Source organism: Conger conger, chromosome 4, assembly GCF_963514075.1.
Source record: "Conger conger chromosome 4, fConCon1.1, whole genome shotgun sequence".
Classification (NCBI taxonomy): Eukaryota; Metazoa; Chordata; class Actinopteri; order Anguilliformes; family Congridae; genus Conger; species Conger conger.
Genome location: NC_083763.1, coordinates 48,026,473 through 48,041,637, shown reverse-complemented (window position 1 = coordinate 48,041,637; position 15,165 = coordinate 48,026,473). Strand labels below are relative to the sequence as shown.

Genomic DNA, 15,165 nt, shown 5'->3' with positions numbered 1-15,165 from the left:
TGCTGTGTCAATGATGTCATTAATTTCATAACAACAATGATCTATAGCTTTTAGATTAACAAGTATTACAAAAAAATTGTTTTTCTCCACAGAAACAATTCATCAGCATGAAAAAGGTAAGTCACACTAATATTTAATGTTAACCATGTATAAGGTTATTGTATATAACCCCATGAACACATTTCCCTTTTGCACTTTTTTTTCTGTCTATGTATTCCCCCAAATGGTCTGCTACTGTATGACAACATAGCTAAAATGTTATATTTTATACCAAGTTAATATTCTTTGCAGTTCACAATGCAGCCACAGTAATAAAATAGAAATTGTGATTTTGTGAAAAGTATAGAGAGACAGGAAGAATGGGAGCGAGAGAGAGGGGAAGACATGTGACAAATGTCGGACTGTCAGATTCGAACCGCCGACGTTGCGGCTCGCAATGAGCATGCGGTCAGTGCTCTACAGGCTGCGCCACCGAGACACCCGATTATGTGCATTTTTACAGTATGAATTGTCAATACTGGGTAATTGTATTCAATAGGTGGCGCTATTTAAAAATTCTTTGAGAATACCATGCCAGTCATACCCAGTCATCCATTAACACTGAATTGCTACTGTACAAATTACGGGGGTTCAAAGTCCTCCAAAATTGCAATTGTATTCAATTCATGACATATTAATTATTATTCTTAAACTGTTTTCAGGTTGGTTTTCTGGAAAAGCCATACGATTCTTGAAGTTGATATACATGTCATTTATTATGTGCATTTTTACTGTCAGAATTTCTAATTATGGGATTGCAAAATATTCAACAATTTAGTGGTATTTCCTGAAAACAGTTGTTTATGTTATGTATGGTTCCGAAGACCCAAACACAGACCAAGGGATATCCAAAAACATTGTCTTTATTACAGTCCAACTCACAAGCCAAGAGATTACAAGACACCGTGCCAAATTGAGATGCAAAAAGGAAAGTAGTAAATAAAAGCAATGGTCAAAAATCCAGGAAATCAGAGGGCTGAGGTACAAAAGGGCTAGGCAAAAACAATGTCAACGAAAGTAGAAAATCAATATGAAAACCAAGTAATCAGATAGGCAAACAAAACCAAAGGGATCCGGCAAGCTCAGAAAAACAGGCAAAGGGGTGTCTGCAAGAATCTCAATAAATCAGCCTTACTAGAAATCGGCAACTGAAATAGGATCAACATTCTGACAAAGAACAATGCAGAGACTCAGGTTTAAATACATGAGGGAAGGTGACAAACTAGGCGGGGCTCAAGAGAGAGCTGGGCTAAACAAAGACAACAGGTGGAAAACATAATAGGGTAATGATACAATAACAAGGGAGAAACGAAAAGGTGAACATAAACCAACAAGTAATACAGATGGCTCCGGATTAGGGAGTGGCATTTGCATAGAGTTAGGAGACGTAGTGATAGCGAGAGGCAGGTGCACCTGAAACTAAGCAAGTAATCAGTGATAGAACAGAGAGGTGGAGTTACAGAGCAGAATTGAAATGGGAGATAGCATGAGTAAATTTGTAAATTACGTGCTTAAATCTAAATTACCCAAAATAAGTGACTGTTAGTTAATTAGTTAGACAGACAAATAGTGTGTTAATATAATTAGTACTGACAATATCTGTTAGTTGTTATTAGTAAGATTAGTGCTATACAACATGAACTAGCGAAAAAGCAGGAAGAAAGAAAATACGAGACTGGGAAGGAATCGTTGAAACCCGGAAATCTCCGAAACCACCTGAATAGTGCAGCAAGCAGACAGGGGTCAAGAACATATAGACACAGACATAAGAGGGGATGACGAATGCAATGGACTGTAATGGATCACAATAAACCAGATAGGAAATAATCATAAATAACCAGAATTACAATAAACAAACAGACAGGAACATTACAGTTTATGTATATATTTTTATATAATGTCATGAATTGAATTCAATTACCATTTTGGAGGACTTTGCAATCCCATAATTTCAGGTTTGTACAGTAAATTTAAGCCTATATGAATAGGGCTGGCATCACACTCTTCAAGACTGCATTTTGTTCATATTTCTATGGATTTTTCCATAAATGTAATGACATGTATGGCAAATATGGCAAAGTTTGCCATCCCATAATTTCAAATTGATGCAGTTAAAATGCACATAATCAATGGAGTTCATACGTAGGATGACTTTCTTCAGGAATATCATGGGTTTTACTGAAAATAATTTCCATCCATCCATCCATTATCTTAACCTGCTTATCCTGATCAGGGTTGCAGGGGGGCTGGAGCCTATCCCAGCATACATTGGGCGAAAGGCAGGAATATACCCTGGACAGGTCGCCAGTCCATCACAGGGCACACACACCATTCACACACACACTCATACCTATGGGCAATTTAGACTCTCCAATCAGCCTAACCTGCATGTTTTTGGACTGTGGGAGGAAACCGGAGTACCCGGAGGAAACCCACGCAGACACGGGGAGAACATGCAAACTCCGCACAGAGAGGCCCCGGCCGACAGGGATTTGAACCCAGGACCTCCTTGCTGTGAGGCAGCAGTGCTACCCACTGCACCATCCGTGCCGCCTCTGAAAATAATTTGATTTATTATATTTGAATTGAATACGATTGCCATTGTTAGGGAAAAATGCCCTTTTTGACATTTCACAGGTGAGCATCGTCTGATGAAATAGATCCCAGTAAATTCGTATTTATTTGCAAAGGAATGACAGAATGTGAGAAAGCTTACTGGCTTGCTGATTTGAATCAGACATAGTGAGACTCTTATACAAACTTTTCCAGAAGGGGGGGCTTTACCAAAACAAAAAGACATGAAGCTGGCCACGAACCTTTAACAGTATTTTGTCTTCTGAATACCCCTTGTTGACCTTGCTGTAAGACCAGAATGTGCTAGCTGAGAAGCAGAGACATTAAGGTCAAAGGCTGTCTGTCTGCTGGGAGAGGGACAGAGAAAGACTTCTAGTAAGCACTTAATTCGGAATTGGTCTAATAGTAATAAGGATTATCACTAAGAAGTAATTTGTAATCATGTGATTGTCTTTGTTAACACATATTGTTAACTAAGAATCAATTAAGAAAATTACCCTTACACCATTTTGGAGGAATTTGCAATCCCATAATTCCAAATTCCAACAGCAAAAATTCACAATGGCATGTACACCTTGGCTAGTGGTCTTCAAGAATCATATGCTTTTTGAGTTTGATTGAAATTTTTAAATAGTGCCATGTATTGAATTGAATGCCGATTATGGCCAATATCCCATAATTCCAAATACCAACAGTAAATGCGCACAGAATCAATGGCATGATTACCTATGAAGGTGGTCTTCATGAATAGAGTGGAATATTGTACTGTGGTGGGGCTCCATCACGAAACTGACCAGGAATTGAAGTTCAATGGTTTTATTGCTCAGGAATCACATGATCAAGCAGTCAGGTTTCAACACAGTACAACGTTTAAATGGCAGCTGAGCCGATCACCTGCAAACCCCACACAGATTAAAATGTACTTTTAACATACATGCACACATTTTATTAAACGCTGACATCGTTCGCAAGTCAACTAACACATTTTCATTGACAATTTTAGGCAGCAGCGCTTGAGTAATTAAAAAGTCATGTTGCCAACACGGAAGTGGCTGACTTAGCGAACCTCCAAACACCACATTGCCCCCTCCTGAGTCTTCACAAAAGTATTTTAGTCGCTACGGCAATCGCCGCAGGCAACTAGGGCTATACTCACCGGGTGAGCTGCGGATTGTATGTCGAGGGGTGTCCCCGGGCCCTCGGGTAGGGAGGGGGATGCCTCAACGTCCTGAGCCGTGGTCTCCACTAGCAGTCATAAGGTGGTAGTCGGTCATGGTGGAGGAACAGCACTCGTGTCCAGGTCTTGGTGCACGCCCGGTAGACCACGTCGGAGACCTTGGCCAGGACGGGGCACGGCCCCTCTCAATGACACGTCAATTTTGGGGACACCCCCTTCTTGCAGTGGGGTGTGTATACCCATATCCGGTCACCAGTCCCACACCAGCCAATGTATCCCTGAGTTGATTTGCGAGTCCACCGGGGTCCACCGTAGTCCCAGCCAAACAGCAGGAGGGCGGGCATGCACTGAGTGGACTCTTGCATTGCTGTTCTGTAACCCCACAGCACCAGTGTTGTTAGTATGTGTTAGCCGTGGTCGCTGCACTTTGGTCGGGGACCGCATATGCCTCTGGCCACTTGGTAAAATAGTCCATGGTCACAAGGACATACTGGTTCCCCGAGTCAGTGGTGGGGAAGGGGTCCAGCACATGGACCCCCACATGCTCCATGAGAGCCCCCACTAAGTACTGTTGCAGGGGGGCTTGTGAGCATTGTGTGGGCCCTTTCTGGGCAGTGCAGGCATCGCAGCAGTGCACAAACAGTTCCAAGTCTCGGTTGCACCAGTCGATGGAGCGTCTTGGCAATCCCAAAGTGCTCTTGAACAAGCCGCAGGGCTAAAGGCCGGAGCCCCCATGGCACCAGCAGCTGTGGTACATCAGTCCCTTGCTGTACACGGCACCAGCAGTCATCACATGCCCCAGGGAAGTATTTTCTCGCCTCAGCAGATTGCACTTTTTAGGGCTCAGGCGTAGCCCAGTTTGGCAGATGGCAGTAAAGACCTCACGGAGGAGGGTCAGGGTGTGGCTGAAGTCTATTGCATGCACCAGCTGTCATGGTTCTGGTCGGGATTCAGCTAGGTTTTCCAGACATTACCTAGATGGCGTCATTGTCACATTTTGTCCTATTTTGGTAATTAATTTAACTTCGGCAATGAATGGCAATTAGGTAATCAATGCCCTCGTGCTGATGAATGATTATAATTGCCTGCCGCGTGGGATCTGATTACTGATCAAGGCTAGCTATGGTGGCCTGTAGCGTAGTGGTTAAGGTACAGGACTGGTACCCGCAAGGTTGGTTGTTCGATCCCCGATGTAGCCACAATAACATCCGCACAGCCGTTGGGCCCTTGAGCAAGGCCCTTAACCCTGCATTGCTCCAGGGAAGGATTGTCTCCTGCTTAGTCTAATCAACTGTACGTTGCTCTGGATAAGAGCATTTGCCAAAATACCATTAATGTAATGTAATGTAAGCTATGTGCCTGTCTATTTAAACCCAGTTTCTCTTTAAATCGTGGCTTGTTTGTTACATTCCCCATAGCACGTTATTTTAGTTCCATTTGTGCATTGTGTGAAGGGTGACTGAAGATTCTTACTTACCTTTTGTGACGGAGTCTATGGAAGCTAAACACGTAGCAATTCTCCGTCAACTTAGGGTAGTGAGGAGTCTACCACATCTTCACTTTCACATTTTATTTTGGTGCACAAATGTTAGACACAGGACCGGTGGAAGACAGGATTCCTCAGGGAGTTTGAGACCCCGTTTGCTGATTCCTACGGTCTACGCCAACAGTTCGATTTTTGAGGTTATTGCACCCTTGTTCCGCAAGCTTTCTCTCATTTGCTATTTGTCCACATAGTTTGATTCCGCCTTGTTTAAAAGGGAAGTAAGGAGCTTTAGGCAAAGTTAAAGTGGACCCAGGAGTACTGAGACCCGCTGGTAATTAAGATTGGTTCAGACTCCCAACAGTTTTGATCAAGCCTAAGGGGAGGTCAATACTTTCTCTTTCCGTAGGTGGATATTGGTCTTGGTGCCATTTTGTGTCTTTCCAGTAGAGTGCGGCTTCCCAGCTTGGCAGCCTTCTGACGTTTACTTTAGTATAGCGAGGTACATTGGGAGCAATAATTATTTGATCCCTTGCTGATTTTGTAGGTTTACCCACTTACAAAGAATGGAACTGTGTAGAATTTTAATCATAGGTACATTTTAACATTGAGAGACAGAATATCACAAAATAATCCACAATAACAACATCATATACATTTTATAAATTTAATATCATATTTTCACATTCAAGTATTTGATCCCCTTCCAATCAGCAATAATTCTGGCTCCCACAGACCAGTTAGTTTTCCATTAAGAAGCACTCCTAATCTCAACTCATTACCCAAAACACCTGTGTCAACTCGTTACATCTTTTACCTATGATTAAAATTCTACACAGTTCCATTCTTTGTAATTGGGCAAACCTACAAAATCAGCAAGGGATCAGATAATTATTGCTCCCAGTGTATTTGGTTTTGTCACTTTTTAAATGCATTGTTTTCATGGTTGTTGTCGTCTTTGTTGGTCATTGGATATACAGCACGAAGTCGCTATTCGCAACTGGTGGCGGATGGTGTAGTTACGTTACGTTCGCATGATCCTTCTTAGTGCCGATCTGCTTTGTGTTACACTAAGGTTAATGACACGTGTTTTGGAGAGTTCACCCCTCTCGGTGGAGAGCGGGAGACCCTCGGTGCTGCTCGTGTTTTTAGCTTGCTTTCTCGTAAGTCTCCTGCACGGTCTGTTCAGCCGAGTCGACCGTCTGGTGAATATCTCTGGTTGCTGACTTTCCTAAAAATCAAGTGGTGTACATGGTCGTTGGAGTATTGCCCTTCTCAGATGAGAGTTTTGCGAACTCACCAATGAGCTGGGGGTTCCGTGACTGAGATCCCTGTTGCTGTTTTGTGTACACTTCTTACCTCTGTGTTAGTATTCCTGCATCGTCAGTTGAATTACAGGGTTAATGTAAATGGTAAATGGTTGGAATTTATATAGTGCCTTTATCCAAAGCGCTGTACAATTGATGCTTCTCATTCACCCATTGATTGATTCATGATGACATGCAAGACCAGCTCTGTTGGGTTGTAGAACCCAGCTCGGTCGCGTTTAGACCTCCGATCCCGTTCCCTTACACCAGCAGATTGTCAAGGTATACGACACAGTGGTTTCGGGGCACGTCACTGTGGCGACATGGCTCAAGCAGTGAGAGCAGTTGTCTGGCAGTTGGAGGGTTGCCGGTTCTATCCCCCGCCCGGGCTGTGTCGAAGTGTCCCTGAGCAAGACACCTAACCCCCAAATGCTCCTGACGAGCTGGTTGGCGCCTTGCATGGCAGCCAATCGCCGTTGGTGTGTGAGTGTGTGTATGAATGGGTGAATGAGAAGCATCAATTGTACAGCGCTTTGGATAAAGGTGCTATATAAATTCCAACCATTTACCATTCACATCAGTTAGCACTCTCTCCATGAGATTCTCAAAGGTTACTGGCACGTTGCAGAGCTGAATTGTATGCCTGTGAACTGCCACAGGCCCTGGCCAATAGTGAACGTCGTCTTGGGTCTTGCTTCCGGGGGCCAGCTCCTTCTGGTCATGGAATAAATTAATTTCAGAATGTCACATAGCTAGTAACGCTAGCTAGCAAACTAGCAGAACATTTGAGCGCTTACAGCTATTAATATCTTCATGTAATGTTATTACTTCACAAAACCATTCCACAATTTTTAAATGTAAGTGACTTTATTGGCCTGACAAAGTTATGGTCAATAAAAAAAACCCTAACTTGTATCACACTTCACCAACTCAGCTCAGACTGACAAGCTAAACCAGTATACATTTTCATCTGAAAGGCTTCAGAACTAATGTCTGCGGATGGCTATAAAATTATTTTAATTGTTTCTAGGGAGGGGTGTGGGGGGTTATTTGCATTTGAATGGTTCAAGAACCAACTGGGAGGGCTACAAAAGGGGGGAGGGATTTAGCACACCTAATTGTAATACATTAGAATACATTTACCACGTCTAATTAAATTATATTCATACAAAGTAACTGATGTAATTACTAGTGTTTTCTAATGTAAAGTAATTTAATTACAAGTACGACATTTTTGTGCTAGATTTTTATAATCCACATCGTCTACATAGTCTACCCAGCACTGCACAAATGTTACGCTATCATTACAGTTACATTACATTACATTATATGGCATTTAGCAGACGCTCTTATGCAGAGCGACATACAACGAAGTGCAGATCAAACACAAGTAAAAGTGCGAAGAGGAGGTACAGTTAAAGCATATTCATCAATACTACATGTAAAATAGAAAACAGCCAAAGTTCTTCTTTTTTTGTCATTTGGCAGATGCTTTTAATCCAAAGCGATTTACAAGTGCATAGGTTCTTCCACAAATTAAAGCAACACATCCATAACTTGTAAAATACACGAGGTGTTGTTCTAATCATAGTCATCATAAGTGCAATTCAATTTTTTGTAAAAAATCTTTTTTCGTGGGATTGCTGGTTCCATCAGAATGTATGTTTTGAAGTTGTCACTCGTTCTTGTACTGTATACACCAAAAAGATTGTGATAACACTCCCAATCTGGTCTAAAAACAAATGTAAAGCCATTTCTTCTTGAAAATTTGTCAAAAACTTTTTTTACATACGGATAAAAAAGTATATAAAAGCTATTTTTAAAGCTGATATGAGCTATTTCATAAGCTCAAATGCCGGATGGGAAAATGAAAATGAAAATCCTTTCTATGTTTAGACCCAGTCCCAGAGGCAGTTCCTATGATGGCTAGAAGAAACATTGTCGTGGAAAAACCTTCTCAGAAAAGTTCTACAAGCAATATCTTTCTCAGTTTCTTACTGTAAGTACAAGTATTCCTCAATGTTTGTGAGAAATGAAATGTAGTATCAAATTATAATGAAGGTCAATATTATTTAATTACCATTGTAATAATATACATTAAGGTCCTGTGTCCACTATGCTTGTTTTCTGGCAGAAACATCTCTGACAACATCTCGCCTCAACATTCTAACGTATACTGTCCGTGCATTCCCGGAAGATATCGCTCTTTTTTGTTTGTTTGTTTGTTTGTTTATTTATATATTTAGCGTTTTCGACATGAGTTCAAGAATGAGTTGAACTCATACATGCTTGCCATAGTACGGATAAATGCTTAGAGTCATTAGGGTGCTTTTAAGTCCCGCCCCATCTAAGCTGTGATTGGTCGGATCATTACAATTGACGACCACCACACCTTTCTGAAAATTTTAACTATTTTGAACTATTTTCACATGCGCTCTCTCCCTATGGAAAATTATTGAAAAAAGGCGCTGGTGCTAGTAAAAAGAAGCATCATGGACAAAGGCCATCTTTCCCCAGAGGCAGATGCACTACAATGTTTGTCTATGGGGTGACATGGCTCAGGCAGTAAGAGCAGTCGTCTGGCAGTCGGAGGGTTGCTGGTTCGATCCCGCCCGGGCTGTGTCGAAGTGTCCCTGAGCAAGACACCTAACCCCTAAATGCTCCTGATGAGCTGGTCGGTGCCTTGCATGGCAGCCAATCGCTGTTGGTGTGTGAGTGTGTGTATGAATGGGTGAATGAGAAGCATCAATTGTACAGCGCTTTGGATAAAGGTGCTATATAAATGCCAACCATTTACCATTCTTTCAATCAAGTCATTCTTATATAATTTCTGAAACAAAATATATACTTTGCTTTGTAGGGGCATCATCAGCATTTTCCCCGAGCAGTTGCAGTAAGTATTTAAAGATTCATAATCTGCATTTCTCAGATGTACTGTATATACAGTATATGGGTCTATGCAGATCAGATTTTCTCTGAAGAATGATGAACATAATATAATTAGGTTCAAAGAATTTTCTCACCATTGACAATTTTAAGTCTAAATGATGGTTTAAGCAGAATTGTAGATCTCATCATCATCATCATCATCATCATCATCACCACTGCAGCAGTAAAATCACCTACTATAAATGCCACAAGATCAGTGGTTCAGTCTAACTTGTATTATATTTACCATTAGATATAGAGTTTGCTTTTCCTATAACTCCAAAACATGCTTAAGCAAGTACATAAGTCTGAATAGGGCCCTTGCAGACTTCAGTTGATTTCAACTCCAGTTAATTAAACATTTCTTCTTTTCATTTCCCATGCAGAATTGTCAATAAAGTTATTATATTTAAGTTACTTGAAGGGAGCCCAATTCAGGGAAATGCTATCAAGTGTTTTTGCCTTATTCAATTCAATATTTTTGATTTTGAAATACATGTTAAAATATGTTCTATGTTATGTCTTTTCTTTATAGTTTCACTCACAAACCTGGCCTCCCAGGTTTCGTGAAAGGAGGGAACTTCTTTGACTTGCCAAGAGAACTGTGGTTTGAGTTTGGCAAGATTTTTACATTGGTTCGCAATGCAGTCAAGATGTAAGTGGAAATCCAATCTTTTCACCTCATTGCTCACTATAATAGCAGACTGTCAACAGTTATACTCTTATACATCTACAACAAAGAAATTCTGATCAAACAAACATTTTGAGTGAGTATATGGTTAATAATTCTGAAAATGGGCTGGGCCAGTGAGGGGTTTTTTTTTTTCAGGGTGAAATTTTCAATCACTATGAAAGCATTAAAACTCATGGTTCTATCTGTATACCCATTTTAAGATACCATTGCTTTCGTGACAACTTATTCTGTAACATAGGTGATAAAACAAGCAGACCTCACCTTCTCTGAATTTTGGAAATTCGCAAAAGATACCTTATCGAAAAAATAAAGTAATGTCAATGTGCTTTCCGGCAAAGGACCAAATGCATTATAGTTTCTCATTCTAAAAATGTGCTAAATTGCTAGAATGGCCATTGTTTACTTTCCCTGGAGATATTATCTTTGTTATAGTTGTTGGTTTTATGCAAAGCTGTTTAATATGTTTTTGTATTCAGTGAATGTGGTTTTCAAACCCATTTCTTGAGCAAACAAGCCTGTTCTTCCGTCAGTCTCATGTCAGGATCTAGGTTGTTAAAGTCTAAGCTTCCCTTTCACACCTCAGTGATAATTTGGTTTTACAGCAAGGTGTGCTTGTGAGAGCATAATTGTGGTTCTCAAAGAAATGCTCAGAGGCATGTAAATCCCATGAGACTCACTAGCAGCTAATTACATTATATATTATATACTACTCTGGCCTGGTTAAATAAGAATAAGAGGTCATTCAATTCATGTTCATATTCGTCCTTGATAATTGACAAACAAAATATTTGTTTTGAGACACCAAAATTTCAGTCTATATATTTAAGAAGAAACAGAATATTCTTCTTAAGCTTTTTGAATGTGGCTGACAATTAATGACAATTGCAGTCTAAATGTAGTCTGTTTTAATCACAATTGCCATCTTTTGTACATGTGTCTAATAATTAAGTGAGGCAGAGACAATTTTCCGGAGACTTTGGAACTTTTGCCGCAAGTGGAAGAAAATTGATGACATCAGGAATGTGTTTTGGTTTCCGAGCAAAAAAGCAGGTTAGTCAACTTCAGCTCTTACATAAGTTTAACATAAAAACCATGTCATTCTTGAGCAGTTATTGCAGTTCTTTTCAATGCTAGAGCTTTTAATCAAATCATATTATTCAGTTCTTAGTCAATTAGGAACTTGTTTTAAATAACATACATCAAACATTTTGACACTTATATTTAATAATCAACAACAAAATAAATAATGTCTTATTTTGCTGTTGTATATTTAAGTAAAGGATTGGATTTCACTAAATCTTGACACATATTCAGAGTTACAATATGTCATGATCACCATCTGAGTGAATCTCTTCAGAGAAAAGGAATGTGAAGCAGTAATGTACACCCTAAAACATTTTTAAAATGTCTGAGTCTGAGGAGCATGTGGTAATATAACATTTTAAGTGACACATTTCTGTATTATAGCATACATCTCACAAAACTGGAAGAATGATGGTTTTTTTGGCCACCTGTTTCTGAATGGTTGTAACCCAATAATGATCAAGAGGTACACAGAAGATCAGCAGAAAATTCCAATGGAGACTTTGGAAAAGGTGTACCCTGATATTAAGGAAAATATCCAGGTGAGATGCTGTTGCATTGCTTGGTAAAACTTTATACAGATATTGTTAATATGTGATTTTTTAACAGCCACTTGCTCTAAATGTTAATGTGTATTAAACATAAATCATTGTTGCAATAATAATAATAATAATAATAATAATAATAATAATAATAATAATTAATAACAATAATAATAGTAATTTTTGTTGTAAAGAATCCTGGCCTTCAAAATAACTTGTACTAATATCCTCAGTCCTGTAAAACAATTTCAATGAAAAAAGGACTTGCTGGAACAAATAGAATGTGCTTGTGTAGGATGAAGCAGTATTTCATCTGAATGGTGGAGTTAGTAAAAATGCAAAATTATGTATATTTCATAATGTGTCAAATGGGTGAACTTTGCAAAACATGAAAAAATGAGTTCCAGAACCAGATGTTGTGATTCTGAATTCCATCAGCCTCACTGCAAAACATAGAACAGATTCATGCCTACTGAATCCACTTCTGTTACACTAGAATGGAAGCATCTATGTGGTGGACTATGGGATACTGGATGACAGGGGAGATATACTCAAGAAGACACCACAGTTCTTGGCTGCACCCATTGTGCTGCTTCTACAGACTGAGGAGGAGCTAAAGCCTATTGCCATACAGGTAAATTCATTGCATAAGACTTTCAAACTAAGTTTGTGTGAATTGCAATAGTCCAGGCGGGACAGAACCATCACTTGGACCAGGAGCTGGGTCGAGTAGGGGGTGAGTGTTGTATAGGAAGAACCTGCATGACCGGGTCACCGCCACAATGTTCGCGGAAAGGGACAGTCTGTGGTCCATCACCACGCCGAGGTTCCTTGCACTGGGTGATGGTGTGAGTGTGGTATCCCCGAGGGAAATGGAGATATCCAGGTGGGGAGAGGTATTAGCAGGGATGAATATCATTTCAGTCTTGCCTGGGTTGAGCTTTAGATAGTGGTTGTCCATCCAGCTCTGGATGTCACTCAGGCAAGCAGAGATACGGGCAGAAACCTGCGTATCAGACGGCGGGAACAAGACGAAGAGTTGGGTATCATCCGCATAGCAGTGGTAGGATAGCCCATGTGCAGTGATCACAGGGCCAAGGGAAGGAGTGTAAAGAGAAAGAAGAAGCGGGCCTAGGACTGAGCCCTGGGGAACTCCTGTGGCAAGGGGCCGAGGTGTCAATACCGTACCAGCCCAGGCAACCTGGAAGGAGCGACCAAAGAGGTAGGACTCAATCCAGTCCAGGGCTGTGCCACAGATGCCCGTTGCTGACAGGGCGGACAGGAGGATGGAGTGATCCACAGTGTCAAAGGCAGCAGAGAGATCTAGAAGAATGAGGACAGAGGAGAGGGAGGCTGCTCGTGCGGCATGGAGCGACTCACTGACGGAAAGGAGCACGGTCTCTGTCGAGTGGCCCGAACTGAAGCCAGACTGATGGGGGTCTAGCAGGTTGTTGTTAGAAAAGAAAGAAGAAAGTTGAGTAGAAGCAGCTCATTCTATGGTTTTAGAAAGAAAAGGAAGAAGAGATACCGGGCGGTAGTTCTGGATGATGGAGGGATCCAGGGTAGGCTTTTTTAGCAATGGAGTGATGTGGGCCCTCTTGAAGGATGCAGGAAAACAGCCGGAAGACAGGGAGGAGTTGACAAGGGAGGTGACAAATGGGAGAATGTCAGGTATGATAGTCTGGAGAAGAGAAGAGGGGATAGGGTCAAGGGCACAGGTTGTAGGGCGGTGGGAGAGCAGGAGTTGAGAAACATCAGAGTCTGTAAGGGGGGAGAAAGTGGAAAAGGAAGGGATGGGCCTAGAGGGGGGGAAGGGCACAGTAAGGCGGGCGGTGGTTGTAAAGGATCTGCGGATGATTGTGACCTTCTCATCGAAAAAGTCATCAGCAGCGAAGGAGGACTGAGGTGGAGGAGGCGGTGCGTTGAGGAGAGAGGAGAAAATGGAGAACAGTTTCCGGGGGTTAGAAGCGGAGTTCTGAATTTGGGTCTGATAGTATTTTGCTTTGGCGGCAGTGACAGCAGAAGAGAATGCCGCCAGGAGAGACTGGTAAATTGTGAGGTCTGAAGGGTCTCTGGATTTTCCCCATTTCCTCTCCGCTGCGCGGAGGCTGGTCCTGGAGGTACGGAGGGTGTCAGATATCCAAGGACTGGGAGGGGATGTGCGAGGTGGCTTTGAGACAGGGGGACAGAGAGAGTCAAAGGCGGAGGAGAGAGATGAAAGGATGCAGAGTCAGTGGGGAGTTTGAAGAAGGATTCGAGAGGGGGGAGTGAGGCGGTTACAGTGCTGGCAAAGGAAGAGGGTGAGAGGGAGTGGAGGTTACGGCAGGCTGAGGAAGTGTGGGTGGGAGGAGGGGGAGGAGGATGGGGAGGAAGAGGGAGGGAGAATGAGATGAATGAGATGAAGTGGTGATCAGATGTATGCAGAGGGGTAACCGTGAAATCGGAGCATGAGCAGTTCCTCACAAAGACAAGCTCTAGGACATTGTCCGCCTTGTGGGTTGGAGGAGAGTGTTGCAGAGTCCGAAGGAGTGGATTAGCGGTAGGAAGGCAGCAGCCTGGGAGGCTTCTAGGTGGATGTTGAAGTCTCCAAGGAGAATCAGTGGGGTGCCATCCTCAGGGAAGGAGCTGAGAAGGGTGTCTAGCTCATCAAGGAAGTTTCCCAGGGGCCCTGGAGGACGGTAGATAACTGCAATGAAAAGGTTAGTAGGGTAAGATACTGCAACAGAATGGAATTCAAAAGTGGATATGGACAGATCAGAGAGGGGGAGAACAGAGAATTTCCATGAGGGGGAAATTAAAAGACCAGTACCACCGCCACGGCCGGAAGACCGGGGAGTGTGCGAGAAGGAGAAGGAGGATGAGAGGGCAGCGGGAGTGGCGGTGTTGTCAGGTGTGATCCAGGTCTCCGTGAGGGTAAGGAATTGTAGGGACTGGAGGGAGGCATATGCAGGGATGAAGTCAGCCTTCCGAGTGGCAGACTGGCAGTTCCACAGTCCCCCTGTGACAGCAAAGCCCTCACAGGGGGTCAGCGGGGGGTAGCTGAGGTTTGAGGGGTTCCGACGCTGTGGAGGCCCACGTCACGGGGGGGTCTTCGAGGGAGAGAGCAGACTGGGATGGGGTGAAACATAACATCACAAACTGGGACGGAGCGACGCTAGAGTCTGAGCACGCCTATTTTAATCGCCTACAATTTCTCACAAGCAATATCAAATCAAAGCTAATCTACTGATAAATTCCACAGCTATTTAAGCTATTTAAGACACATGTTCAATCACTTTACAGGTATGCAACTAGTAGAAGTGATTAACAGCAATAGACAAGCCCTAACCCTTGCTGTT

General features: G+C 42.2%; 1 protein-coding gene across 1 annotated transcript in view; it reads left to right on the top strand.

The window, feature by feature from the left end:
- LOC133125836 (polyunsaturated fatty acid 5-lipoxygenase-like) overlaps positions 1-15,165 on the top strand; it is a 32,562-nt gene that overhangs the window by 5,714 nt on the left and 11,683 nt on the right. The window contains exons 4-10 of the mRNA XM_061237512.1: positions 93-116; positions 8,477-8,579; positions 9,441-9,473; positions 10,044-10,163; positions 11,152-11,252; positions 11,670-11,827; positions 12,324-12,461. Coding sequence (XP_061093496.1) covers positions 93-116; positions 8,477-8,579; positions 9,441-9,473; positions 10,044-10,163; positions 11,152-11,252; positions 11,670-11,827; positions 12,324-12,461 — 677 coding nt within the window. The remainder of the gene's footprint in view (positions 1-92; positions 117-8,476; positions 8,580-9,440; positions 9,474-10,043; positions 10,164-11,151; positions 11,253-11,669; positions 11,828-12,323; positions 12,462-15,165) is intronic.